Here is a 24,286-nt window from a genome sequence, read left to right as displayed (position 1 = left end):
GATGGCTCAGTCTTCAGTAGCGAGTTTCTGCAAATTCTTTTTGTTAGCGTTCCTGGGTTGGAGATTCAGGAAGAATTTTGTGGATTTTTCTTCACATTCCTCCAGTTTGCTTTATTTTTGTAATATATTATATTAGATCGTTCTTGAATAAGTTCCTCAAGTTCTTTTTGTTTTTCCTCTAGCTTATTTTGTATCTCTGTAGTATCGTTTTTATTTGTATCTATCTACCTGTACTACTGGTTCATGGATTTCCCTTGTTAGTCTTCTCTTCAGCCTGAAACTGCTTTTTTTTTATTATTGATGAATATTGAATTGAATGACCTCTGAAGGTAAAGTTGGAAGTTTACATACACCTTAGCCAAATACATTTAAACTCAGTTTTTCACAATTCCTGACATTTAATCCTAGTAAAACTCCCTGTTTTAGGTCAGTTAGGATTACCACTTTTTTTAAGAAAGTGAAATGTCAGAATAATAGTAGAGAGAATGATTTATTTCAGCTTTTATTTCTTTCATCACATTCCCAGTGGGTCAGAAGTTTACATACACTCAATTAGTATTTGGTAGCATTGCTACAAGCTTCCCACAATAAATTGGGTGAATTTTGGCCCATTCCTCCTGACAGAGTTGGTGTAACTGAGTCAGGTTTGTAGACTTCCTTGCTCGCACACGCCTTTTCAGTTCTGCCCAAACATATTCCATAGGATTGAGGTCAGGGCTTTGTGATGGCCACTCCAATACCTTCACTTTGTTGTCCTCAAGCCATTTTGCCACAACTTTGGAAGTATGCTTGGGGTCATTGTCCATTTGGAAGACCCATTTGTGACCAATATTTAACTTCCTGACTGATGTCTTGTGATGTTTCTTTAATATATCCACATAATTTTCCTCCCTCATGACGCCATCTATTTTGTGAAGTGCACCAGTCCCTCCTGCAGCAAAGCACCCCCACAACATGATGCTGCCACCCCCGTGCTTCACGGTTGGGATGGTGTTCTTTGGCTTGCAAGCCTCCCCTTTTTCCTCCAAACATAATGATGGTCATTATGGCCAAACAGTTCTATTTTTGTTTCATCAGATCAGAGGACATTTCTCCAAAAAGTACGATCTTTGTCCACATGTGCAGTTGCAAACCGTAGTCTGGCTTTTTGGTAGCGGTTTTGGAGCAGTGGCTTCTTCCTTGCTGAGTGGCCTTTCAGGTTATGTCGATATTGGACTCGTTTTTACTGTGGATATAGATGTTTTTGTTCCTGTTTCCTCCAGCATCTTCACAAGGTCCTTTGCTGTTGTTCTGGGATTGATTTGCACTTTTCGCACAAAAGTACGTTCATCTCTAGGAGACAGAATGGGTCTCCTTCCTGAGTGGTATGACGGCTGCGTGGTCCCATGGTGTTTATACTTGCGTACTATTGTTTGTACAGATGAACGTGGTACCTTCAGGCGTTTCGAAATTGCTCCCAAGGATGAACCAGACTTGTGGAGGTCTACAATTTTGGGGGGCTGATTTTCCCATGATGTCAAGCAAAGACGTACTGAGTTTGAAGGTAGGCCTTGAAATAGATCCCGGCACACCTCCAATTGACTCAAATGATGTCAATTAGCCTATCAGAAGCTTCTAAATCCATGACATAATTTTCTGGTGTAGGGACTTGTAGTGCCTTGCCATGGTGTAGGGACTTGTAGTGCCTTGCCATGGTGTAGGGACTTGTAGTGCCTTGCCATGGTGTAGGGACTTGTAGTGCCTTGCCATGGTGTAGGGACTTGTAGTGCCTTGCCATGGTGTAGGGACTTGTAGTGCCTTGCCATGGTGTAGGGACTTGTAGTGCCTTGCCATGGTGTAGGGACTTGTAGTGCCTTGCCATGGTGTAGGGACTTGTAGTGCCTTGCCATGGTGTAGGGACTTGTAGTGCCTTGCCATGGTGTAGGGACTTGTAGTGTCTTGCCATGGTGTAGGGACTTGTAGTGTCTTGCCATGGTGTAGGGACTTGTAGTGCCTTGCCATGGTGTAAGGACTTGTAGTGTCTTGCCATGGTGTAGGGACTTGTAGTGCCTTGCCATGGTGTAGGGACTTGTAGTGTCTTGCCATGGTGTAGGGACTTGTAGTGCCTTGCCATGGTGTAAGGAGTTGTAGTGCCTTGCCATGGTGTAGGGACTTGTAGTGCCTTGCCATGGTGTAGGGACTTGTAGTGTCTTGCCATGGTGTAGGGACTTGTAGTGTCTTGCCATGGTGTAGGGACTTGTAGTGCCTTGCCATGGTGTAGGGACTTGTAGTGCCTTGCCATGGTGTAGGGACTTGTAGTGCCTTGCCATGGTGTAGGGACTTGTAGTGCCTTGCCATGGTGTAGGGACTTGTAGTGCCTTGCCATGGTGTAGGGACTTGTAGTGCCTTGCCATGGTGTAAGGACTTGTAGTGCCTTGCCATGGTGTAAGGACTTGTAGTGCCTTGCCATGGTGTAGGGACTTGTAGTGCCTTGCCATGGTGTAGGGACTTGTAGTGCCTTGCCATGGTGTAGGGACTTGTAGTGTCTTGCCATGGTGTAGGGACTTGTAGTGCCTTGCCATGGTGTAAGGACTTGTAGTGCCTTGCCATGGTGTAAGGACTTGTAGTGCCTTGCCATGGTGTAGGGACTTGTAGTGCCTTGCCATGGTGTAAGGACTTGTAGTGCCTTGCCATGGTGTAAGGACTTGTAGTGTCTTGCCATGGTGTAGGGACTTGTAGTGCCTTGCCATGGTGTAGGGACTTGTAGTGCCTTGCCATGGGGTAGTCTTCAATGCCTACCCGTATGGCGTACTTGTGTTCCGCTGAGCGGTCTTGAAGGCGTCTCTTTGTCCGTCCAATGTAGAACACCTTGCACTGTGGACATTCCAATCTATAGATGACATGAGTGGTTTTACAGTTAATGAAATGCTTGACGTAATACTCCATTTTGGAAGCTGTGTCAACAAATTACTTATTCTGTGCCATATTACTGCAATGGTTGCAATGGTTACATTTAAAAGAGACCTTGGGTTTGTGGTCAAGACAAGTTTTTTGAGTCACCCGGAAGATAACTGTCCACAGGTGTCTTAAAACCGTGTTTTGCTTTGTCATTATTGGGTACTGTGTGTAGAATGATGAGGGGGGAAAAAACGAGTTAATCAATTTTAGAATAAGACTGTAAGGTAACAAAATGTGAAGGGGTCTGAATACTTTCCGAATGCACCATATATAGGGTTGTCTGTGAATGGGTGTACAGCACCGCTCTCCATTCAGGCTACTTACTGTACTAGCTTGCTGGTTCCTATAATTCTTATTGGATGTCCTACTTCTGTGATTTAATAAAAAGAAGAATGAAATGAGGACCCAGGGACAGTTCCAGAGTGTAGTCTCTACTAGATGTGGTTTTTATTCAACTAACAGTACATTCTACAGATGCACACGTGTTACATCACCAAGATACAACATGGTCTTGTAATACCTCTTAAAAATTATATTGGTCCTAAAAATATAGAAAGGAACAAATGTAGTCACAAAAACTGTACATTATGAAAAATTCACTTAACACCAGATTTGGTTTTATTCATGTCTTTTAGTTAGTTTTTTTTATATAGAAAAAGGAATGTCCCTTTTGTGTAGAAAGGAACACAAAAATGAATTTCCTATCGACCAGTTTGAGTTCAGTGTAAGAAACCACGCTTTAAATAAAACCCAGACTGTGAAGTATCGTCATGCCGCCTTCATACCGTTCCCATAACACACCAACCATGCCACGCTAGAGGACCACAGTAGGAGTCATAATACCCAGAAAACCTAGCGGTCAAACAGGGAAATGGTTCCAATCATTTTTCCACCATTAATATTTTTCCCATAGGGGATTTTAGAAACTGTGTTTCTAAAACTGTGTTTCATTTAGGCTTACCCTGGGATGACATTTCAATTACCTTCTAAAATCTCTCTCAGCCAAGGTGACTTTTATCAATGTATTCACTTGTATTTACCCCCCAAAATTAATTGCGAATTAGGCTATCAAAAATAACTACAAATGCCATGATGATCTGGACGAGACTGCCGAATTGAGGCAAAGGTAAGAAAACCTGGATTAACTAATGTTTTCTAAATGTGGTATTGTGTAAATTGGCTACATTACTTTAAAAATTGACAATTCTGTGAACTGTCTCGGGCAAGTTTAAAATTAACAATACCTGTTACTAAAGGTGTCAGCTAGATGACATGCAGGAGCTTGCAGTGCTTTGTCGTTTGCATGTCAACTTTGATGCTAATTAGCATTTTCAAATCAGAGTAAAAAGAGAAAAATATATTGATAAAAAAAGTCACCTTGTCCGAGAGAGATTTACATGGTTATCAAAATGCCACACCTGGGTAAGCCTACACGAAACACAACCCTTACTTTAAGTGTTTTTCCCCCATATTGGAACAATTTACGGTGGAAAAACAATTGGAACCATTTCCCTGTTTGACCGCTAGTATTTTATGGGTATTATGACTCCTCCACTGTGGGGCTCTATAGAGCACAGTGGCCACTTAAAAAAAAAAATAAGATTCATAAATGGAACATGAGCTTAGCAAAATGTGGACATACTTGTTTTGAAGGCTTTTAATCAGTAGGTGTCTAGAACAAAATGTTTATTTTTTAACACACAAGTGATACCAGTTCCTGCGCTTAACTGTCAAGATTCAGAAACCCACAAGCAGAAGAAACCTCAATGCATATTTACTGTTATTCTGCAGTATTCATAAAAATAAGAGTTATAGCTTCTCCCCAATTTTAAACGGTTACATCAAGTTATCAAGCTTTTATTTTTTTTGGGGGGGGGTATGTTTCTACATTCATTTGAAATTGATGAGACTGAACATTTCCAGTGTTAAACAAATTCCTATGAAGGTCCTTTAAATTTAGTGAGAAAGAAAATGCATTGTAAGAAATATTGAGTGACAATTTTCTGTAAAATCAAAACAATTCTTCCCATGAACGGGTGTCGCTAAAAAACGTGACATCATTTTGTTTGCGAACAGTCAACCAATAAGATTTCAGCAGCCTGCTAGCTTTCTGCACAATTTGACCAATATGGTAAAGAGCTGCAACACAAAGCAAACCGTATTTAATAATGGCGGTAGCATCATTTCAGTTCTCTTGACACGATCTATGAACACACCACACCTGACAATTCCCGTTGCTGTCACTACCGGTCTTAGTTGTCATTATGGAGCAGAAAAAAAAGGTCTAAAAACAGGACAGAAAAGAAAAGACACTAAAGCCTCCAGTTTCTGAAACCAGTGACCTTCACAAAGCAGCAGGAGTGTGGGTGTGTATGAGTTAGGTCAGGGGTTGCGTTACACAATGTAAGTCTTCAGGGGGAAAAAAACAAACAAAAAAAACACTCCTTTCCATTTTGTTTTACTGGCCTTTTCATAAATCGTCTAGACATCTCAACTATATAGTCTGTACACATTCACTACAAGCTATTGCTATTAAATAATCCCAGCTATTGTACTCTATATATATATACACATATATAGAATATATAATAAAAATATAGTGAGAAAAATTGCTTCAGGCATAAGACCATACTACATTTCCATTGAACAGTTAAAAGAGGGTCCAATCCCAAAGTGTTTGAGTTCAGAGAGGACCTTAGGGTTTTGATCTATATGGTGGAAACGAGGTCAGAGCATGTCCGGTCTGCAGTGACGCATTGGTCTGGCAGACCTCCTGTCGCGGTCAGAGGGTAGAGTTTGAGAACCCAATCCGCTCAGGGCCTCAGACCCTCCTCCCGCCCCCAGAGGAAGGGATGGACGAATACTGTGGCCTTATGAGACAAGGGGTGTGGCTTAGGAGAGAACATGACAACAGGAAAATTCCAAACAGGTGGCTAGGTACAGAAGGGAGGGTGCAGAGGGAAGAAGAGAGCTCAAACATCCCCCTCTGTCGTCGAGAGAATTTCAAGCCAACGGTCGAGGTTTTAAAAAAGGTGAAGCAGAGAAAGGGAAAAACAAGAACAGACAAATATCCAAATCTATACATAGATCTATACATATATGTATACAGCGAGCCGGAGGATACTCCGGCCCAGACAGTCTTCGTAGTAACGGGGAGCGTAAGCATCAGCCAATGGGTGACCCTGCCCCCAGCACAAGAGTCCTATTGGTCTTTGCTCGCGTAGAACTCAGCCCAGCGGTTCTCGAAGAAGCGCTTCATGGAGTGTCCAGCCATGCCCACCTCGGACGTGTCCTCGTTGAACAGCTCGCAGTTGTTGAACACCAGATGGGCGTCTGCTGCAAACTCCTCACAGCTGCAGTACCTGGAGAGAAGAGAACAACCGGTCAAATATAAGCGTACACATTTTCCGTAACATTGTTGAAAATGAAAGGAACCGGCCTCATTAAGGAAGTTTGGGTCATGTTGTAGACACAGTTTTACTATCCTTGTGGGGACCCAGTGTTGTAGTAGTCAAGACCACAGAGTGTCTCGGTCTTGTCTCGGTGTTATTTGCATCTCTGTCTTGACTTGGTCTTGGGATAGTGAGGACTCGTAATTTCTTTGAGACCAGCCAAAACCAGTGGAGTAAAAAAAATCATAATTAAAGGGCCTCCCGGGTGGCGCAGTGGTTAAGGGCGCTGTACTGCAGCGCCAGCTGTGCCATCAGAGTCCTGGGTTCGCGCCCAGGCTCTGTCGTAACCGGCCGCGACCGGGAGGTCCGTGGGGCGACGCACAATTGGCCTAGCGTCGCCCGGGTTAGGGAGGGCTTGGTCGGTAGGGGTGTCCGTGTCTCATCGCGCACCAGCGACTCCTGTGGCGGGCTGGGCGCAGTGTACGCTAGCCAAGGTGGCCAGGTGCACTGTGTTTCCTCCGGCGCATTGGTGCGGCTGGCTTCCGGGTTGGATGTGCGCTGTGTTAAAGAAGCAGCGGCTTGGTTGGTTGTGTATCGGAGGACGCATGACTTTCAACCTTCGTCTCTCCCGAGCCCGTACGGGAGTTGTAGCGATGAGACAAGATAGCTACTACACAATTGGATACTACGAAATTGGGGAGAAAAAGGGGTAAAATAAAAATAAAAATCATAATTAACAGCTTCCATTCATTCAGCGCATAAAACTGCTTCCTGGGGCCAAATATATACACTCCTTTCTTGAAACAATATCTGAACAGCATTTACATCTATTATAAACAGGTTTGCGAAGTGGTGAACCTATAGTGTGTGACAGGTTAATACAGTAGTGAACAGTGCCTTTTGTATTTGGCCCCCTTGAACTTTGCGACCTTTTGCCACATTTCAGGCTTCAAACATAAAGATATATTACTGTATTTTTTTGTGAAGAATCAACAACAAGTGGGACACAATCATGAAGTGGAACGACATTTATTGGATATTTCAAACTTTTTTAACAAATCAAAAACTGAAAAATTGGGCGTGCAAAATTATTCAGCCCCTTTACTTTCAGTGCAGCAAACTCTCTCCAGAAGTTCAGTGAGGATCTCTGAATGATCCAATGTTGACCTAAATGACTAATGATGATAAATACAATCCACCTGTGTGTAATCAAGTCTCCGTATAAATGCACCTGCACTGTGATAGTCTCAGAGGTCCGTTAAAAGCGCAGAGAGCATCATGAAGAACAAGGAACACACCAGGCAGGTCCGAGATACTGTTGTGAAGAAGTTTAAAGCCGGATTTGGATACAAAAAGATTTCCCAAGCTTTAAACATCCCAAGGAGCACTGTGCAAGCGATAATATTGAAATGGAAGGAGTATCAGACCACTGCAAATCTACCAAGACCTGGCCGTCCCTCTAAACTTTCAGCTCATACAAGGAGAAGACTGATCAGAGATGCAGCCAAGAGGCCCATGATCACTCTGGATGAACTGCAGAGATCTACAGCTGAGGTGGGAGACTCTGTCCATAGGACAACCATCAGTTGTATATTTCACAAATCTGGCCTTTATGGAAGAGTGGCAAGAAGAAAGCCATTTCTTAAAGATATCCATAAAAAGTGTCGTTTAAAGTTTGCCACAAGCCACCTGGGAGACACACCAAACATGTGGAAGAAGGTGCTCTGGTCAGATGAAACCAAAATTGAACTTTTTGGCAACAATGCAAGACGTTATGTTTGGCGTAAAAGCAACACAGCTCATCACCCTGAACACACCATCCCCACTGTCAAACACGGTGGTGGCAGCATCATGGTTTGGGCCTGCTTTTCTTCAGCAGGGACAGGGAAGATGGTTAAAATTGATGGGAAGATGGATGGAGCCAAATACAGGACCATTCTGGAAGAAAACCTGATGGAGTCTGCAAAAGACCTGGGACTGGGACAGAGATTTGTCTTCCAACAAGACAATGATCCAAAACATAAAGCAAAATCTACAATGGAATGGTTCAAAAATAAACATATCCAGGTGTTAGAATGGCCAAGTCAAAGTCCAGACCTGAATCCAATCGAGAATCTGTGGAAAGAACTGAAAACTGCTGTTCACAAATGCTCTCCATCCAAACTCACTGAGCTCGAGCTGTTTTGCAAGGAGGAATGGGAAAAAATGTCAGTCTCTTGATGTGCAAAACTGAGAGACATACCCCAAGCGACTTACAGCTGTAATCGCAGCAAAAGGTGTCGCTACAAAGTATTAACTTAAGGGGGCTGAATAATTTTGCACGCCCAATCTTTCAGTTTTTGATTTGTTAAAAAAGTTTGAAATATCCAATAAATGTCGTTCCACTTCATGATTGTGTCCCACTTGTTGTTGATTCTTCACAAAAAAATACAGTTTTATGTTAGAAAGCCTGAAATGTGGCAAAAGGTCGCAAAGTTCAAGGGGGCCGAATACTTTCGCAAAGTACTGTAGGTCTTCAGTGTGTGACAGGTTAATACAGTGGTGAACCTATAGGCCTCCAGTGTGTGATATGTTAATACAGTGGTGAACCTATAGGCCTAAAGTGTGTGACAGGTTAGTAGAGTGGTGAACCTATAGGCCTTCAGTGTGTGACAGGTTAATATAGTAGTGAACCTATAGGCCTCCAGTGTGTGATATGTTAATAGTGGTGAACCTATAGGCCTCCAGTAAGACAGCAGTCACACACAGCATGATGTCAAAGGATAATCAGTCCATAAACTGACATAACCAGTAGGTCCCAATCAGAAGAATACAAAAACACAACCATTAAGAATTTCCCAATTGAAATGCAGTGCCGTGGAAAATTATTCAGACCCCTTGACTTTTTTCACATTTTGTTACAGCCTCTAAAATGGATGCTATATATTTTTTACATCCTCAGCAATCTACACACAATACCCCATAATGACAAAGTGAAAACAGTTTAGAAATTTTAACAAATGTATTAAAAATACAAAACAGAAATAACTTATTTAAGTAAGTATTCAGACCCTTTGCTATGAGACTCTAAATTGAGCTCAGGTGCATCCTGTTTCCATTTATCATCCTTGAGATGTTTATTTAACTTGATTGGAGTCCAACTGTGGTAAATTCAATTGATTGGACATTATTTGGAAAGGCACACAACTATCTATATAAGGTCACACGGTTGTTAGTGCATGTCAGAAAAAAAAACAAGCCATGAGGTTGAAGGAATTGTCCGTAGATGCTCCGAGACAGGATTGTGTTGAAGCACAGATTTGGGGAAGGGTACCAAAACATTTCTGCAGCATTGAAGGTCCCCAAGAACACAGTGGCCTCAATCATTCTTAAAAGAAAGAAGTTTGGAACCACCAACTCTTCATAGAGCTGGCTGTCTGGCCAAACTGAGCAATCGGGGGAGATGGGCCTTGGTCAGGGAGGTGACCAAGAACCCGATGGTCACTGACAGAGCTCCTCTGTGGAGATGGGAGAACCATCCAGAAGGACAACCACCTCTGCAGCACTCCACTAACGTTTAAAGTGCAGATATGAAACAGATGATAAAAATCAAAATTTTAATTCCCAGTTTATGCTACAAACCCAACTTTATAAGAGGTTTTAAAAATAGATTCCATTTAACTCAACGTTCCATGACATACACCAAGGCATTGTTGTCAGAATAGATGGATCGGAGTGTGCCAGAGCGCAGAACAAACTATGAATTTACAAACGTGCAACACCAGCTGAATATGACCGGTGTCAGTAAACGTAGGCAAGAAATATAATATTTAGTCAACAACTCTCTAGACAACCAGCTCTGCTACGGCAAGTAAAATGGTGAGTGAGTTTCTCTCATTTGCGTCGGGAAGTAGCTAGGTAGCCAACTTTAGCCAGTTAGCTTGGGTGCTTGTTGGGGACAAGAATGCATTGGCAAGCAAGCTACAGAAGGATGAGGAGGCTACAATTCCATGTGTCAAATGGCTTGTTTGTATAAAGGCCTAATGTAGCTCTGATTGGCTATAGGTCCTGGACAAGACAGATGTTTTTATTTGGTTTTATTTACTGCAGTGTCTATTAATTGTCCAAACTCACAGCTTTCCCACTCTATATTGCTATAGAATTTTCACAAATACCATAGTATATGTACTTCCCAAACATTCTAAGAATGTATGATAATGTGGTAGATTGTCAGAAAATTTTAAAAAGTGCAATATTCTTCCTGGGGGGTGTAAATGAACAATTTTTCTCATTAAATGACAGCTAAAATGCTGTCAGTTCTACTTTAAATGCAATAATGTTTTTTCAAAGAGATGGCTAACAACAAGCGCGCCACAATAACAAACAGTTCCACTCACCAGATGTTAATTTGAAACTTAACTTCTTGTTGAAAGTTATAAACTAATAAATTAGCAACAACATCCTCTTTGATAGGCAGAAGTTACCATATGTTTTTATACAAACGGTCCCACCCACTACAAGTCAAAATGTGACTGGTTGATTCCACTGTCACTCCAAAATGCTGCCCTAATACAGTTGAACGGCAGTTGCCTTTAACTTCTGATGGCCTAGTCAACAGCTGACGTAGCTAGCTAGATTTATCTCCACAAAAACCAGCAAAGAAAAATCCTGATTGGATCTTTTTTTCTCTTCAGCGTTAACCCTTTCCAACAAAAACTGAAGTGATTAAATCCGAACATCATTGAAAATAATATTATTTCATATATCCTTAGCCCTTCTCTGAAGGACCATTATTCCCCACTGTTTGGGTTAGTAATCATTTTTGTGGCTCTATTTTCCCTCAGCATGTATTTTTTCACTATTCTGAATGTCTAAAGAATCCATATGTTGTTCTGAAATATGAAGCCAGAAATACTGGACATTTTGAACTCTTATTATGGTGGTGTTTTGACAAAATTACAATCATGGTCTTGAATTGGACTCGCATGTTTCTGGTCTCGGTCTCGATTCAGTCTTGCCCCCCCTCCAGTCTTGAATCGGTCTCGCCATGTGATCTTGAACACAACACTGTGGGGACCTAAAATCCTATTTTCTCTAACCCCTAAAGATAACCCTAAACTAACCCCTAAGCTTAAAATAGCCTTTGTCTTTGTGGGGATGAAGGAAATGTCCCCACAAGGGAGAATTTTCGTTGTTTCACTATCCTTGAGGGCACTTCCGGTACCCACAAGCATAGCAATACAAGCCAACACACAGACAGAGAGAGAGAATGAGTGGCCCCCATACCCTCCCTGCAGCAGCCTCTCCCTCATGGTGAGGAAGTCCATGGGGTTCTTGATGATGCGTCGGTAGCCGGGCACCATGCGGGGGTTGACGGGCTCCAGGAAGGGCCAGGCGTCAGCATGAGACTCCATTTCCATCAGGATGATTCTACACACAAAACACACGTCAGTTAGAACTGGACTATCATCACAATAGTGAGAACATGAATCTAATGGTCTTATAGAAACCACTGGAGCAACGGGACACGATAACTCATTTGAGGGGAGTCATTTAATATCATGTTCTATAACCACTTCAACATTGTGACACTACAACTGATCTGAGGTCAGACTCACTCGCAGTAGGTGAGGTCGGGCTGGTTGCGGGTGGTCATGCGGCGGCGCTTGGCGGGTGAGAAGCCCGCTGTGCGTCCTCCATCTCCAGAGTAACGGGAGGATAAGGCAGGGCCACCGTCCTTATGCCGTGTTGCCATATTAGCACCACCACTGCTGCGTTTGCTGGGCACCGCCTCTTCGTCAGAACTGTCGTCTTCGTACCTCCTCCTCTTCACCCGGGTCCTCTGCTTGGAGGAGCGATGGTTGCTACATGGTGACTCACCGTCACTAGCCTTATAAACAACAAGACACAGTGAGACAGGGATGAAATAACAGCCCTGGGAGAAAGGTTAAGGAGGCCACGGGGAGCAGAAATCAGAGGGTACTGCTGTGGCAGGTTTTTGAAGTAGGTTCTGACAATATTATGGTTTAATACACTGGGGACAAAAATGTGTGTATGTGTTCATGTTGTTTCACCATATATTACTATTGTAATTATGTTGCACCATCGTGGCTTTTTGGTTGGATTTACAAAAAGTGAATCAGCGTAGAGTTTCTTAATCTAAGCCAAGTTGAATGGTCTGAACAGTTCACCCTTCTGAACTCCCCCCTGGTTAGATGAGCAGTGACCCCTGTTGTGGTCCATAAGGGTAGCCAAGCAGAGTGCAGCCTCAGTCAGTCCTCACCTTAGAGACGCAGGTGGGGCAGAACCAGTCCCCCTCTGGCACCTGGGTGACCTTTGGCCTCAGGCAGTACATGTGGCAGCCACGGTCACAGCCGTCACACAACAGCAGGTACTCATCATTATCCCCCTTCCTGCACACCTGACACGTCTACAACACCACACAGACAGGGACACAGTTGTCTTTAAGGGAAATGCTCTGTTGCCGTCTTTCAGACTACAGTGCAATACTACATGTGTTTACTGTAAGTTGCTTTGGATCAAAGGGTCTTAATGATCTCATCAGCATGTCACTACTATGATATTTGCCATAGGAATGTTCTATATTCCTTGTTTCACTTACATCCATAATATTATTCCCTTCATAATAATGGTTTCTATTCTCAGTGTACATATTGAGTATTGCTACTGGGCTTGTCCCCACCACTTTGACCACAGATCTCTCCCAGGCGATGGCCTTCTCCAGCTGTAGCAGACACAGACATAGCTGGGGGGCGCTCCGACAGCGGTCCAGGGCCTGGCGCCATGTCCGCAATCTGGGGGTGATCTCACTCTCCAGACTGTGGGAAAGAGATTATAAAAATAGGTCTCAACACAATTAAGGGCTGAAGTGAGACGAAGGTTTAAATCACTCTGAAGAGCTTTGAGCAATTTGACCAAATACCACACAAATCTAATCCATGATATTATTAAATCACGCTCCACTCCACCCTTTCCAACCTCTGACCCCAACCCTGTCCCTCCCACCTCATGACGTCCATCTGGCCCATCTGGCTCTCCTCGGGGGTGAGGGGGGCGAGACGCACCACCTCGGCCAGGTTCCAGAGGGGCTCCTTCAGGTAGCGCCGGTCAATGTTTCTCTCCAGGTTGGCCAGGCGCAGGACGGCCAGGTCCAGCGGGTGGCTGGCCACACGGGGCAGGTCTGACCACTCCTTCTTAGTCCGCACGATCCAGTCGTCCCGGGGGTCCACATCATGCTCGTAGTACTGCAGGTCGTCACGCGTGGAGTCCACCTCTGGAACTGTGTAGGGCTGAGGTGGGGAGGAGGGAGAATGACAGAAAATAGAATATTATAGTTCTCGACAATCAAAAGGCAGTGAAGCAAAGAACTTTGAAGCTAGAGCAAGACTTAAAAGGGTTGTGAGGTACGGCGGGCGGGCAAGCAGTACGTGGGTAAAAAATAAATATTACAACCTGTGTTGTGAAAATTGCATTGTTTGCTCTATAACCTGTTAGTTTAAATGCCTTGCGACGGTGATATTGTCTCTGCCTTTAGGCCTATAGAAGAATAAATCCAACCACAACCCTGTCATCACAAAACGGGAGAGCAAGTTAACTGTTAACTCTGTCCGGAGAAGTCTACAAAGCATATTGTATGTAACAAACAGTTACGTGACCTACAGCACGGTTAAGCAAGTTAACGTTTCTGACATTTTCAGACCACTAAACAACTATTACATTTTGAACCAGAGAGTTACCGCAAGTCGCAAAGAAAACAGGAACTGCTTCCACTATTCCAGAACCAATTCAACTTCACCTATCAAATCACCTCTGCTTAGTCTAATACAGGTGACAACTAAAAGATACCAACAACTATTTAGTCAAACGTAAGCTAAATATGATGTGTCCATGGCACTGATTTCTGTGAGCGCAAGTATAAAAACATGTTGACTCACCCTACTTGTAGAGATACGCCAATGCCACCATCCTCTCATGTCAACGAAATGGTCAGGCTACCTGGCTAAAATCCTTACGCGCAAGCCTAACACTTCCTTTCATGGGCCTTCTACATCTAACTACATATTGAACTTCCATCCTCTCAGGCCAGGGGCAGAATGTATGAATTAATAGTTGGAACAGAATCACAGTAATAATCATTGGCCAGTACAGAGAATTAAGTAAAACCACAAGTCCAAATCCCCATTTGCAGCCATGGCTAATTTAGGAAAGGGACAATTTAGGCGAGCTAGCCAGCCTCTGGAGGACAACACAACGGGATGCAACAATTCAAGTTGTTTCAGTCAATGATGTATGCTCTCAATGCGATTTGATAGGAGTGACGCCAAATCCAAACTGGCTTCCCTTGACACTTTTTTTTTGGTGCGCCAGGACCATTCACAGCTGAGCTCACTCAGTTTAGCTCAATGCTGATTGGCTATTATTTTAATCAAGGGAGGCTAAATGCTCGCTGGGTAAGGTAAGGTGGGCGAGGTGAGGTAAGGTAAGGTAAGGTGGGCGAGGTAAGGTAAGGTGGGCGAGGTAAGGTAAGGTAAGGTGGGCGAGGTAAGGTGGCCGAGGTGAGATGGGCGAGGTAAGGTGGATAAGGTAAGGTGGGCGAGGTGAGATAAGGTAAGGTGGGCGAGGTGAGGTAAGGTGGATAAGGTAAGATGGGTGAGGTAAGGTAAGGTAAGGTGGGCGAGGTGAGGTGGGCAAGGTAAGGTGGGCAAGGTAAGGTGGGCAAGGTGAGGTAAGGTGGGTAAGGTAAGGTGGGTGAGGTGGGTAGTAAGGTGGGTAAGGTAAGGCGGGCGAGGTGGGTAAGGTAAGGTGGGTGAGGTAAGGTAAGGTAAGGTGGGCGAGGTAAGGTGGGCGAGGTAAGGTAAGGTAAGCGAGGTAAGGTGGGTGAGGTAAGGTAAGGTGGGCGAGGTAAGGTAAGTCGGGTAAGGTAAGGTGGGCGAGGTAAGGTAAGTCGGGTAAGGTAAGGTGGGCGAGGTTATGTAAGTCGGGTAAGGTAAGGTGGGCAAGGTAAGTCGGGTAAGGTAAGGTGGGCAAGGTAAGTCGGGTAAGGTAAGGTGGGCAAGGTAAGTCGGGTAAGGTAAGGTGGGCGAGGTAAGGTAAGTCGGGTAAGGTAAGGTGGGCGAGGTAAGGTAAGTCGGGTAAGGTAAGGTGGGCGAGGTAAGGTAAGGTGGGCGAGGTAAGGTAAGGTGGGCGAGGTAAGGTAAGGTGGGCAAGGTAAGGTGGGCGAGGTAAGGTGGGCGAGGTAAGGTGGGCGAGGTAAGGTAAGGTGGGCGAGGTGAGGTAAGGTAAGGTGGGTAAGGTAAGGCGGGCGAGGTGAGGTAAGGTGGGCGAGGTGAGGTGGGCGAGGTGAGGTAAGGTAAGGTGGGCGAGGTAAGGTAAGGTAAGGTGGGCGAGGTAAGGTAAGTCGGGTAAGGTAAGCGAGGTGAGGTAAGGTGGGCGAGGTGAGGTAAGGTAAGGTGGGCGAGGTAAGGTAAGGTGGGCGAGGTGAGGTAAGGTGGGCAAGGTGAGGTGGGCAAGGTGAGGTGAGGTGGGCAAGGTAAGGTGGGCGAGGTGAGGTAAGGTGGGTAAGGTAAGGTGGGCGAGGTAAGGTAAGGTGGGCAAGGTAAGGTGGGCAAGGTAAGGTAAGGTAAGGTGGGCGAGGTGGGCAAGGTGAGGTAAGGTAAGGTGGGCGAGGTAAGGTAAGGTAAGGTGGGCGAGGTAAGGTGGGTAAGGTAAGGTGGGCGAGGTGAGGTAAGGTGGGCGAGGTGAGGTAAGGTAAGGTGGGCGAGGTGAGGTAAGGTAAGGTGGGTGAGGTAAGGTGGGCAAGGTAAGGTGGGCAAGGTGAGGTGGGCAAGGTAAGGTAAGGTGGGCAAGGTGGGGTGGGCGAGGTGAGGTAAGGTAAGGTGGGCAAGGTAAGGTGGGCAAGGTGAGGTGGGCAAGGTGAGGTGGGCGAGGTGGGCAAGTTAAGGTGGGCAAGGTAAGGTGGGCAAGGTAAGGCAAGGTAAGGTGGGCAAGGTGAGGTGGGCAAGGTGAGGTGGGCAAGGTGAGGTGGGCAAGGTGAGGTGGGCAAGGTGGGGTGGGCAAGGTGGGGTGGGCAAGGTGGGGTGGGCAAGGTGGGGTGGGCAAGGTGGGGTGGGCAAGGTGGGGTGGGCAAGGTGGGGTGGGCAAGGTGGGGTGGGCAAGGTGGGGTGGGCAAGGTGGGGTGGGCAAGGTGGGGTGGGCGAGGTGGGGTGGGCAAGGTGGGGTGGGCAAGGTGGGGTGGGCAAGGTGGGGTGGGGTGGGCGTGGGCGAGGTGGGGTAAGGTAAGGTGGGCGAGGTGAGGTAAGGTGGGCAAGGTGGGCGAGGTGAGGTAAGGTGGGCGAGGTAAGGTGGGCGAGGTGAGGTAAGGTAAGGTGGGCAAGGTAAGGTGGGCAAGGTAAGGTGGGCAAGGTAAGGTAAGGTAAGGTGGGCAAGGTGAGGTAAGGTGGGCAAGGTGAGGTAAGGTGGGCGAGGTGAGGTAAGGTGGGCGAGGTGAGGTAAGGTGGGCGAGGTGAGGTAAGGTGGGCGAGGTGAGGTAAGGTGGGCGAGGTGAGGTAAGGTGGGCGAGGTGAGGTAAGGTGGGCGAGGTGAGGTGGGTAAGGTAAGGTGGGCGAGGTGAGGTAAGGTGGGTAAGGTAAGGTAAGGTGGGCAAGGTGAGGTAAGGTGGATAAGGTAAGATGGGTGAGGTAAGGTAAGGTAAGGTGGGCGAGGTGAGGTGGGCAAGGTAAGGTGGGCAAGGTAAGGTGGGCAAGGTGAGGTAAGGTAAGGTGGGTAAGGTAAGGTGGGTAAGGTAAGGCGGGCGAGGTGGGTAAGGTAAGGTGGGTGAGGTAAGGTAAGGTAAGGTGGGCGAGGTAAGGTGGGCGAGGTAAGGTAAGCGAGGTAAGGTGGGCGAGGTAAGGTAAGGTGGGCGAGGTAAGGTAAGTCGGGTAAGGTAAGGTGGGCGAGGTAAGGTAAGTCGGGTAAGGTAAGGTGGGCGAGGTAAGGTAAGTCGGGTAAGGTAAGGTGGGCGAGGTAAGGTAAGTCGGGTAAGGTAAGGTGGGCGAGGTAAGGTAAGTCGGGTAAGGTAAGGTGGGCGAGGTAAGGTAAGTCGGGTAAGGTAAGGCGAGGTGAGGTAAGGTGGGTAAGGTAAGGTGGGCAAGGTAAGGTAAGGTGGGCGAGGTAAGGTAAGGTGGGCAAGGTAAGGTGGGCGAGGTAAGGTGGGCGAGGTAAGGTGGGCAAAGTAAGGTAAGGTAAGGTGGGTAAGGTAAGGCGGGCGAGGTGAGGTGGGCAAGGTGAGGTAAGGTAAGGTGGGCGAGGTAAGGTAAGGTAAGGTGGGCGAGGTAAGGTAAGTCGGGTAAGGTAAGCGAGGTGAGGTAAGATGGGCGAGGTGAGGTAAGGTAAGGTGGGCGAGGTAAGGTAAGGTGGGCGAGGTGAGGTAAGGTGGGCAAGGTGAGGTGGGCAAGGTGAGGTGAGGTGGGCAAGGTAAGGTGGGCGAGGTGAGGTAAGGTGGGTAAGGTAAGGTGGGCGAGGTAAGGTAAGGTGGGCAAGGTAAGGTGGGCAAGGTAAGGTAAGGTGGGCAAGGTAAGGTGGGCAAGGTAAGGTAAGGTAAGGTGGGCGAGGTGGGCAAGGTGAGGTAAGGTAAGGTGGGCGAGGTAAGGTAAGTCAGGTAAGGTAAGGTGGGCGAGGTAAGGTAAGGTAAGGTGGGCGAGGTAAGGTGGGTAAGGTAAGGTGGGCGAGGTGAGGTAAGGTGGGTAAGGTAAGGTGGGCGAGGTGAGGTAAGGTAAGGTGGGCGAGGTGAGGTAAGGTAAGGTGGGTGAGGTGAGGTAAGGTGGGCAAGGTAAGGTGGGCAAGGTGAGGTGGGCAAGGTGAGGTGAGTAAGGTAAGGTGGGCAAGGTGGGGTGGGCGAGGTGAGGCAAGGTAAGGTGGGCAAGGTAAGGTGGGCAAGGTGAGGTGGGCAAGGTGAGGTGGGCGAGGTGGGCAAGTTAAGGTGGGCAAGGTAAGGTGGGCAAGGTAAGGCAAGGTAAGGTGGGCAAGGTGAGGTGGGCAAGGTGGGGTGGGCAAGGTGGGGTGGGCAAGGTGGGGTGGGCAAGGTGGGGTGGGCAAGGTGGGGTGGGCAAGGTGGGGTGGGCAAGGTGGGGTGGGGTGGGGTGGGCGTGGGCGAGGTGGGGTAAGGTAAGGTGGGCGAGGTAAGGTGGGCAAGGTGGGCGAGGTGAGGTAAGGTGGGCGAGGTAAGGTGGGCGAGGTGAGGTAAGGTAAGGTGGGCAAGGTAAGGTGGGCAAGGTAAGGTGGGCAAGGTAAGGTGGGCAAGGTAAGGTAAGGTAAGGTGGGCAAGGTGAGGTAAGGTGGGCGAGGTGAGGTAAGGTGGGCGAGGTGAGGTAAGGTGGGCGAGGTGAGGTAAGGTGGGCGAGGTGAGGTAAGGTGGGCGAGGTGAGGTAAGGTGGGCGAGGTGAGGTAAGGTGGGCGAGGTGAGGTGGGTAAGGTAAGGTGGGCGAGGTGAGGTAAGGTGGGTAAGGTAAGGTAAGGTGGGCAAGGTGAGGTAAGGTGGGCGAGGTGAGGTAAGGTGGGCGAGGTGAGGTAAGGTGGGCGAGGTGAGGTAAGGTGGGTAAGGTAAGGTGGACGAGGTGAGGTAAGGTAAGGTGGGTAAGGTAACGTGGGCGAGGTAAGGTGGGCGAGGTGAGGTAAGTTGGGCGAGGTGAGGTAAGGTGGGCGAGGTGAGGTTAGATGGGGAAGGTAAGGTGGACGAGGTGAGGTAAGGTAAGGTAACGTGGGCGAGGTGAGGTAAGGTGGGCATGGTAAGGTGGGCGAGGTGAGGTAAGGTAGGCAAGGTGAGGTAAGGTAAGGTGGGCGAGGTGAGGTAAGGTGGGCGAGGTGAGGTGGGTAAGTTAAGGTGGGCGAGGTGAGGTGGGTAAGGTAAGGTGGGCAAGGTAAGGTGGGCGAGGTGAGGTAAGGTGGGCGAGGTGAGGTAAGGTGGGCGAGGTGAGGTAAGGTGGGCGAGGTAAGGTAAGTCGGGTAAGGTAAGCGAGGTGAGGTAAGGTGGGCGAGGTGAGGTAAGGTAAGGTGGGCGAGGTAAGGTAAGGTGGGCGAGGTAAGATAAGGTGGGCGAGGTGAGGTAAGGTGGGCAAGGTGAGGTGGGCAAGGTGAGGTGAGGTGGGCAAGGTAAGGTGGGCGAGGTGAGGTAAGGTGGGTAAGGTAAGGTGGGCGAGGTGAGGTAAGGTGGGTAAGGTAAGGTGGGCGAGGTAAGGTAAGGTAAGGTGGGCAAGGTAAGGTGGGCAAGGTAAGGTAAGGTAAGGTGGGCGAGGTGAGATGGGCAAGGTGAGGTAAGGTAAGGTGGGCGAGGTAAGGTAAGGTGGGCAAGGTAAGGTGGGCGAGGTAAGGTGGGCGAGGTAAGGTGGGCAAAGTAAGGTAAGGTGGGCGAGGTGAGGTAAGGTAAGGTGGGTAAGGTAAGGCGGGCGAGGTGAGGTAAGGTAAGGTGGGCGAGGTGAGGTGGGCAAGGTGAGGTAAGGTAAGGTGGGCGAGGTAAGGTAAGGTAAGGTGGGCGAGGTAAGGTAAGTCGGGTAAGGTAAGCGAGGTGAGGTAAGATGGGCGAGGTGAGGTAAGGTAAGGTGGGCGAGGTAAGGTAAGGTGGGCGAGGTGAGGTAAGGTGGGCAAGGTGAGGTGGGCAAGGTGAGGTGAGGTGGGCAAGGTAAGGTGGGCGAGGTGAGGTAAGGTGGGTAAGGTAAGGTGGGCGAGGTAAGGTAAGGTGGGCAAGGTAAGGTGGGCAAGGTAAGGTAAGGTGGGCAAGGTAAGGTGGGCAAGGTAAGGTAAGGTAAGGTGGGCGAGGTGGGCAAGGTGAGGTAAGGTAAGGTGGGCGAGGTAAGGTAAGGTGGGCGAGGTAAGGTAAGGTAAGGTGGGCGAGGTAAGGTGGGTAAGGTAAGGTGGGCGAGGTGAGGTAAGGTGGGTAAGGTAAGGTGGGCGAGGTGAGGTAAGGTAAGGTGGGCGAGGTGAGGTAAGGTAAGGTGGGTGAGGTGAGGTAAGGTGGGCAAGGTAAGGTGGGCAAGGTGAGGTGGGCAAGGTGAGGTGAGTAAGGTAAGGTGGGCAAGGTGGGGTGGGCGAGGTGAGGTAAGGTAAGGTGGGCAAGGTAAGGTGGGCAAGGTGAGGTGGGCAAGGTGAGGTGGGCGAGGTGGGCAAGTTAAGGTGGGCAAGGTAAGGCAAGGTAAGGTGGGCAAGGTGAGGTGGGCAAGGTGGGGTGGGCAAGGTGGGGTGGGCAAGGTGGGGTGGGCAAGGTGGGGTGGGCAAGGTGGGGTGGGCAAGGTGGGGTGGGCAAGGTGGGGTGGGCAAGGTGGGGTGGGCAAGGTGGGGTGGGGTGGGCGAGGTGGGGTAAGGTAAGGTGGGCGAGGTAAGGTGGGAAAGGTGGGCGAGGTGAGGTAAGGTGGGCGAGGTAAGGTGGGCGAGGTGAGGTAAGGTAAGGTGGGCAAGGTAAGGTGGGCAAGGTAAGGTGGGCAAGGTAAGGTAAGGTAAGGTGGGCAAGGTGAGGTAAGGTGGGCGAGGTGAGGTAAGGTGGGCGAGGTGAGGTAAGGTGGGCGAGGTGAGGTAAGGTGGGCGAGGTGAGGTAAGGTGGGCGAGGTGAGGTAAGGTGGGCGAGGTGAGGTAAGGTGGGCGAGGTGAGGTAAGGTGGGCGAGGTGAGGTAAGGTGGGCGAGGTGAGGTAAGGTGGGCGAGGTGAGGTGGGTAAGGTAAGGTGGGCGAGGTGAGGTAAGGTGGGTAAGGTAAGGTAAGGTGGGCAAGGTGAGGTAAGGTGGGCGAGGTGAGGTAAGGTGGGCGAGGTGAGGTAAGGTGGGCGAGGTGAGGTAAGGTGGGTAAGGTAAGGTGGACGAGGTGAGGTAAGGTAAGGTGGGTAAGGTAACGTGGGCGAGGTAAGGTGGGCGAGGTGAGGTAAGTTGGGCGAGGTGAGGTAAGGTGGGCGAGGTGAGGTAAGGTGGGGAAGGTAAGGTGGACGAGGTGAGGTAAGGTAAGGTAACGTGGGCGAGGTGAGGTAAGGTGGGCATGGTAAGGTGGGCGAGGTGAGGTAAGGTAGGCAAGGTGAGGTAAGGTGGGCGAGGTGAGGTAAGGTGGGCGAGGTGAGGTGGGTAAGTTAAGGTGGGCGAGGTGAGGTGGGTAAGGTAAGGTGGGCAAGGTAAGGTGGGCGAGGTGAGGTAAGGTGGGCGAGGTGAGGTAAGGTGGGCGAGGTGAGGTAAGGTGGGCGAGGTAAGGTAAGTCGGGTAAGGTAAGCGAGGTGAGGTAAGGTGGGCGAGGTGAGGTAAGGTAAGGTGGGCGAGGTAAGGTAAGGTGGGCGAGGTAAGATAAGGTGGGCGAGGTGAGGTAAGGTGGGCAAGGTGAGGTGGGCAAGGTGAGGTGAGGTGGGCAAGGTAAGGTGGGCGAGGTGAGGTAAGGTGGGTAAGGTAAGGTGGGCGAGGTGAGGTAAGGTGGGTAAGGTAAGGTGGACGAGGTAAGGTAAGGTAAGGTGGGCAAGGTAAGGTGGGCAAGGTAAGGTAAGGTAAGGTGGGCGAGGTGAGATGGGCAAGGTGAGGTAAGGTAAGGTGGGCGAGGTAAGGTAAGTCAGGTAAGGTAAGGTGGGCGAGGTAAGGTAAGTCGGGTAAGGTAAGATGGGTAAGGTAAGGTGGGCGAGGTGAGGTAAGGTAAGGTGGGCGAGGTAAGGTGGGCAAGGTGAGGTAAGGTGGGCGAGGTGAGGTAAGGTGGGCGAGGTGAGGTAAGGTGGGCGAGGTGAGGTAAGGTGGGCGAGGTGAGGTAAGGTGGGCGAGGTGAGGTGGGTAAGGTAAGGTGGGCGAGGTGAGGTAAGGTGGGTAAGGTAAGGTAAGGTGGGCAAGGTGAGGTAAGGTGGGCGAGGTGAGGTAAGGTGGGCGAGGTGAGGTAAGGTGGGCGAGGTGAGGTAAGGTGGGTAAGGTAAGGTGGACGAGGTGAGGTAAGGTAAGGTGGGTAAGGTAACGTGGGCAAGGTAAGGTGGGCGAGGTGAGGTAAGTTGGGCGAGGTGAGGTAAGGTGGGCGAGGTGAGGTTAGATGGGGAAGGTAAGGTGGACGAGGTGAGGTAAGGTAAGGTAACGTGGGCGAGGTGAGGTAAGGTGGGCATGGTAAGGTGGGCGAGGTGAGGTAAGGTAGGCAAGGTGAGGTAAGGTAAGGTGGGCGAGGTGAGGTAAGGTGGGTAAGGTGAGCGAGGTGAGGTAAGGTAAGGTGGGTAAGGTAAGGTGGGCGAGGTGAGGTGGGTAAGGTAAGGTGGGCAAGGTAAGGTGGGCGAGGTGAGGTAAGGTGGGCGAGGTGAGGTAAGGTGGGCGAGGTAAGGTAAGGTGGGCGAGGTAAGGTAAGTCGGGTAAGGTAAGCGAGGTGAGGTAAGGTGGGCGAGGTGAGGTAAGGTAAGGTGGGCGAGGTAAGGTAAGATGGGCGAGGTAAGGTAAGGTGGGCGAGGTGAGGTAAGGTGGGCGAGGTGAGGTTAGATGGGGAAGGTAAGGTGGACGAGGTGAGGTAAGGTAAGGTAACGTGGGCGAGGTGAGGTAAGGTGGGCATGGTAAGGTGGGCGAGGTGAGGTAAGGTAGGCAAGGTGAGGTAAGGTAAGGTGGGCGAGGTGAGGTAAGGTGGGTAAGGTGAGCGAGGTGAGGTAAGGTAAGGTGGGTAAGGTAAGGTGGGCGAGGTGAGGTGGGTAAGGTAAGGTGGGCAAGGTAAGGTGGGCGAGGTGAGGTAAGGTGGGCGAGGTGAGGTAAGGTGGGCGAGGTAAGGTAAGGTGGGCGAGGTAAGGTAAGTCGGGTGAGGTAAGCGAGGTGAGGTAAGGTGGGCGAGGTGAGGTAAGGTAAGGTGGGCGAGGTAAGGTAAGATGGGCGAGGTAAGGTAAGGTGGGCGAGGTGAGGTAAGGTGGGCAAGGTGAGGTGGGCAAGGTGAGGTGGGCAAGGTAAGGTGGGCGAGGTGAGGTAAGGTGGGTAAGGTAAGGTGGGCGAGGTGAGGTAAGGAGGGTAAGGTATGGTGGGCGAGGTAAGGTAAGGTAAGGTGGGCAAGGTAAGGTGGGCAAGGTAAGGTAAGGTAAGGTGGGCGAGGTGAGATGGGCAAGGTGAGGTAAGGTAAGGTGGGCGAGGTAAGGTAAGTCAGGTAAGGTAAGGTGGGCGAGGTAAGGTAAGTCGGGTAAGGTAAGATGGGTAAGGTAAGGTGGGCGAGGTGAGGTAAGGTAAGGTGGGCGAGGTAAGGTGGGTAAGGTAAGGTGGGCGAGGTGAGGTAAGGTGGGCAAGGTAAGGTGGGCGAGGTGAGGTAAGGTGGGCGAGGTGAGGTAAGGTAAGGTGGGCGAGGTAAGGTAAGGTGGGCGAGGTAAGGTGGGCAAGGTAAGGTGGACAAGGTGAGTAAGGTAAGGTGGGCAAGGTGAGGTGGGCAAGGTGAGTAAGGTAAGGTGGGCAAGGTGGGGTGGGCGAGGTGAGGTAAGGTAAGGTGGGCAAGGTAAGGTGGGCAAGGTGAGGTGGGCAAGGTGAGGTGGGCGAGGTGGGCAAGTTAAGGTGGGCAAGGTAAGGTGGGCAAGGTAAGGTAAGGTGGGCAAGGTGAGGTGGGCAAGGTGAGGTGGGCAAGGTGAGGTGGGCAAGGTGAGGTGGGCAAGGTGAGGTGGGCAAGGTGAGGTGGGCAAGGTGGGGTGGGCAAGGTGGGGTGGGCAAGGTGGGGTGGGCAAGGTGGGGTGGGCAAGGTGGGGTGGGCAAGGTGGGGTGGGCAAGGTGGGGTGGGCAAGGTGGGGTGGGCAAGGTGGGGTGGGCAAGGTGGGGTGGGCGAGGTGGGTAAGGTAAGGTGGGCGAGGTGAGGTAAGGTGGGTAAGGTGGGCGAGGTGAGGTAAGGTGGGCAAGGTAAGGTGGGCGAGGTGAGGTAAGGTAAGGTGGGCAAGGTAAGGTGGGCAAGGTAAGGTGGGCAAGGTAAGGTGGGCAAGGTAAGGTGGGCAAGGTGAGGTAAGGTAAGGTGGGCAAGGTGAGGTAAGGTGGGCAAGGTGAGGTAAGGTGG

At 49.4% G+C, this 24,286-nt stretch overlaps 1 protein-coding gene across 3 annotated transcripts in view; it reads right to left on the bottom strand.

Moving 5' to 3' along the window:
- Nucleotides 1-3,355: 3,355 nt before the first annotated feature.
- Nucleotides 3,356-24,286, bottom strand: part of LOC110492375 (uncharacterized) — a 43,061-nt gene continuing 22,130 nt past the window's right edge. For all 3 annotated transcript variants that reach the window (XM_021566635.3, XM_021566636.3, XM_021566634.3), the window contains 6 exons: nt 13,335-13,618; nt 13,012-13,147; nt 12,592-12,738; nt 11,927-12,198; nt 11,595-11,738; nt 3,356-6,299 (listed from right to left, as the gene is read on the bottom strand). In XM_021566635.3, coding sequence (XP_021422310.3) covers nt 6,140-6,299; nt 11,595-11,738; nt 11,927-12,198; nt 12,592-12,738; nt 13,012-13,147; nt 13,335-13,618 — 1,143 coding nt within the window. In that variant the 3' untranslated portion in view covers nt 3,356-6,139. The remainder of the gene's footprint in view (nt 6,300-11,594; nt 11,739-11,926; nt 12,199-12,591; nt 12,739-13,011; nt 13,148-13,334; nt 13,619-24,286) is intronic.

This window comes from Oncorhynchus mykiss, chromosome 16, assembly GCF_057628025.1.
Source record: "Oncorhynchus mykiss isolate SJ-2025 chromosome 16, ASM5762802v1, whole genome shotgun sequence".
In the NCBI taxonomy this organism is placed as follows: domain Eukaryota; kingdom Metazoa; phylum Chordata; class Actinopteri; order Salmoniformes; family Salmonidae; genus Oncorhynchus; species Oncorhynchus mykiss.
The sequence above is the reverse complement of the archived record's forward strand: the minus strand, read 5'-3'. Positions and strand labels throughout refer to the sequence as shown.